The sequence below is a fragment of the Terrapene carolina genome, unplaced genomic scaffold (genome assembly GCF_002925995.2).
Source record: "Terrapene carolina triunguis isolate 2854851 unplaced genomic scaffold, T_m_triunguis-2.0 Scaffold30, whole genome shotgun sequence".
NCBI lineage: Eukaryota > Metazoa > Chordata > Testudines > Emydidae > Terrapene > Terrapene triunguis.
In genome coordinates, this window is record NW_020664381.1 from 5816014 (window position 1) to 5818653 (window position 2640).

General features: G+C 39.4%; 1 protein-coding gene across 1 annotated transcript in view; it reads right to left on the reverse strand.

The window, feature by feature from the left end:
- DOP1B (DOP1 leucine zipper like protein B) overlaps window positions 1-2640 on the reverse strand; it is a 94339-nt gene that overhangs the window by 38345 nt on the left and 53354 nt on the right. The window contains exons 18-19 of the mRNA XM_026651062.1: window positions 1870-2060; window positions 6-1156 (exon numbers count right to left, since the gene is read on the reverse strand). Of these exons, the coding sequence (XP_026506847.1) occupies window positions 6-1156; window positions 1870-2060 (1342 nt within the window). The remainder of the gene's footprint in view (window positions 1-5; window positions 1157-1869; window positions 2061-2640) is intronic.

A 2640-nucleotide genomic window follows, 5' to 3' on the forward strand; every position in this document is an offset into this window, starting at 1 on the left:
CTATTAATTTTATCAGATGTCATCAGTTCATACCGTTTTTGACTTGTATACATAGAAGCAGACAAAGAAAGAAGAACAAACTCTTGAATTTTGCATCTTCCAAGCAAGTTGTGTATAAACTCGATATTCTTGTTTTCTGCTGACTTTGCCATTGTGGCCAGCTGCGCCATCATTCTAATCAAGACTTCTACACTTTTGACTTGGACATCTCTGTTGCCAAGCACATCTCTGTGGGTTACCTTCAAGTAACATGGATAGTAAGAGCGCAGAAAACTCAAACAGAGGTAAGTCAGCAATTCTATTAATAAAGAATGGGGACACATGGTTGGTGACTGAGTCTGAAGCTTACCATAAAAGCTCTGTCCCACAAGAGTTTCCTGGTGCCGGGCTAGAAGATTATAGATGAGATTTAAGTGAGCTGTAGAGCTTGTATCCATGCTAGTACTGGCTACAGCTTCAATAAATTCCTTAGGGTTTGTTTTGAGTACTGCCTCTAGTACAGAAAAAGCATACAAAACCCTCTTGGAATCGTAAGGCTGAAAATACAAGAGAATGTGTTTAAACAGAGCCTCTATCATCTCTTGTTTTTCTTTCTGCCGCTTGAGCAGCCTAGAAGTTGTAATTGCTTGGAGTTCCAAGTCCACCTCCTCATCACTTGATAGTGACTCCGATGCTTGAGTTTTCTCAGAGTCTGCACGCACAAGATTTAACATAGGACTGGATTTGGAGCCATGAAGAGGGAAAGTATTAGATGAACTAACATTCTTCATGTTTTCTCTGCAGTCCATTGTAGCTCTACAGTTCTCCTCATTGCTCATTTCCTGTGGATCCAGAGAAGTTGAAAAAGATGATGTATTTTCACTATCATTAGGTCCTGTGCTGGTATCTGCCGATTCTGTGTGTTCACTGTTATCATGATCACCACTGGGATCCTGTGGAGGTTCTGTACAGTGGGATGGTTCATTTTCAGACCGTCCATTTTTTAGCTGAGATGTCTCTGGATCGATTTCCACTTCAGCCCAAATAGCTTCCCTGTCCATGGTTGTAAATTGGCTCAGTGGTATGTTTTCTTCAGAACTGCTTTCATGTAGCTCAGAGGCTCCAAATGACTCTTTGAAAGAGGCACTTTTCTTGCTAAACCAATGATGTAAGTCTTCTGAAAAAAATATGAAGATTTCAAAAAGCCGTGTTTATTATTGCAGTTAATACATTCAATAGCCTTTAGGCTGAAAGACAAACTTAAGAGAAAATGTAATGGTGATCAAGTAACTGACTTTACATTACAGTTAAAAATCTTATTTATGCCAAGGAAATAATTTCATTGAGCAGTTATGTTTTATGATGGAATTGTACAAGTCAGAGATACCATAAACCTTCTCAGACTGTAAACCCTTTGGGACAACGACCATGTCTACTTCTATAATTGCACAGCAGCTAGCACAAGAGACTTCCTTTGGATGCTACTATAATGTAAATAGCGAGAATGATGATTGGCAAGTCAATTAGATAGCAAACAAGGTAGCAAAACTGTTATGCAAGCAGATAGCTGGATTAAAAAAGCAATTCAACTATTAGGAGGTTTAGAGCTTCTTTTGCTGAAATGCTGACCCAAAATAAGATACTAATGGGCGTTATACCTTTAAAAAGATATGACCTACTCCATAATTGTGTTTAAGCATTATTACAGGTGTAACTGAGAAGAGTGATATATGCAGCTGGCATTGCTGCTTATTAGAAGACACCTCAAACTGACGAGTATGACACCAAAGGTCAAAGACTGGCTTAAAATGGAGTCCAATGGAGTAATGTGACTAACTGTTAATTTACTTCACTCAAACGGTTACATTTTCAGTCTGAGAGCAGCTTTACCTGCTGAATTCTTCTGTTTGATGCAATGGATGGATGTGCGCTGTGTCTTTGGATGAAGAAGCAGCAGTAGTACTGGCTCAAGAATTCGTGCAACATCATTAAGCGAGAGAGCACGTATCAGCCAACCCTGTGCTGCAGCACCAATTGCACCATCTGAACAATTTAGACTGTCCAGTACCACAAACAGAGATCTGAATGGAGAAATTGCAAAGGAGAAGTAAAATTGCAAGCCCTCATTCACAACACATTTTAAGACTCCACTCCTGCAAATACTTGCCCATGTTTTAGCTTTACTCCTGATAGTAATTCCAATGCCCAGAAGTTGTGTCACTGAGTTCAAAGTCGAGCTCATGTGTTTGCAGGAGCAAGGCAAAACATACTATATGTGTGTATATTGCACACACGCTACCTGCAATTAGAGAATGTTTTTATAATATCCTCTCCTACTTCATAAGGGTTGAAATTTTTGGCTCAATCTATCAGACTGAGGAGCACGATGAGTAACATACCACCCTTGGATTACTTTAACAATATTTTGAATGTAGCTGCTTTTGCCGGGCCCTTTTATCCTTTTCTAGGGAAATGCCCCACCTTCTTGATGTAGGAAGCCACTCCCATTAGAAGGTGGGGCCTCAGCTGTTCACTCTTTGCTGACAACATGGAAAGCAACTCCCAGCAGAGACTTCAAACTCCTACTCCCCTTGGAACACCCTCCAAACAAACGAACAAAAAAAAAAAAAAAAAAAAAAAAAAAAAAAAAAAAAAAAAAAA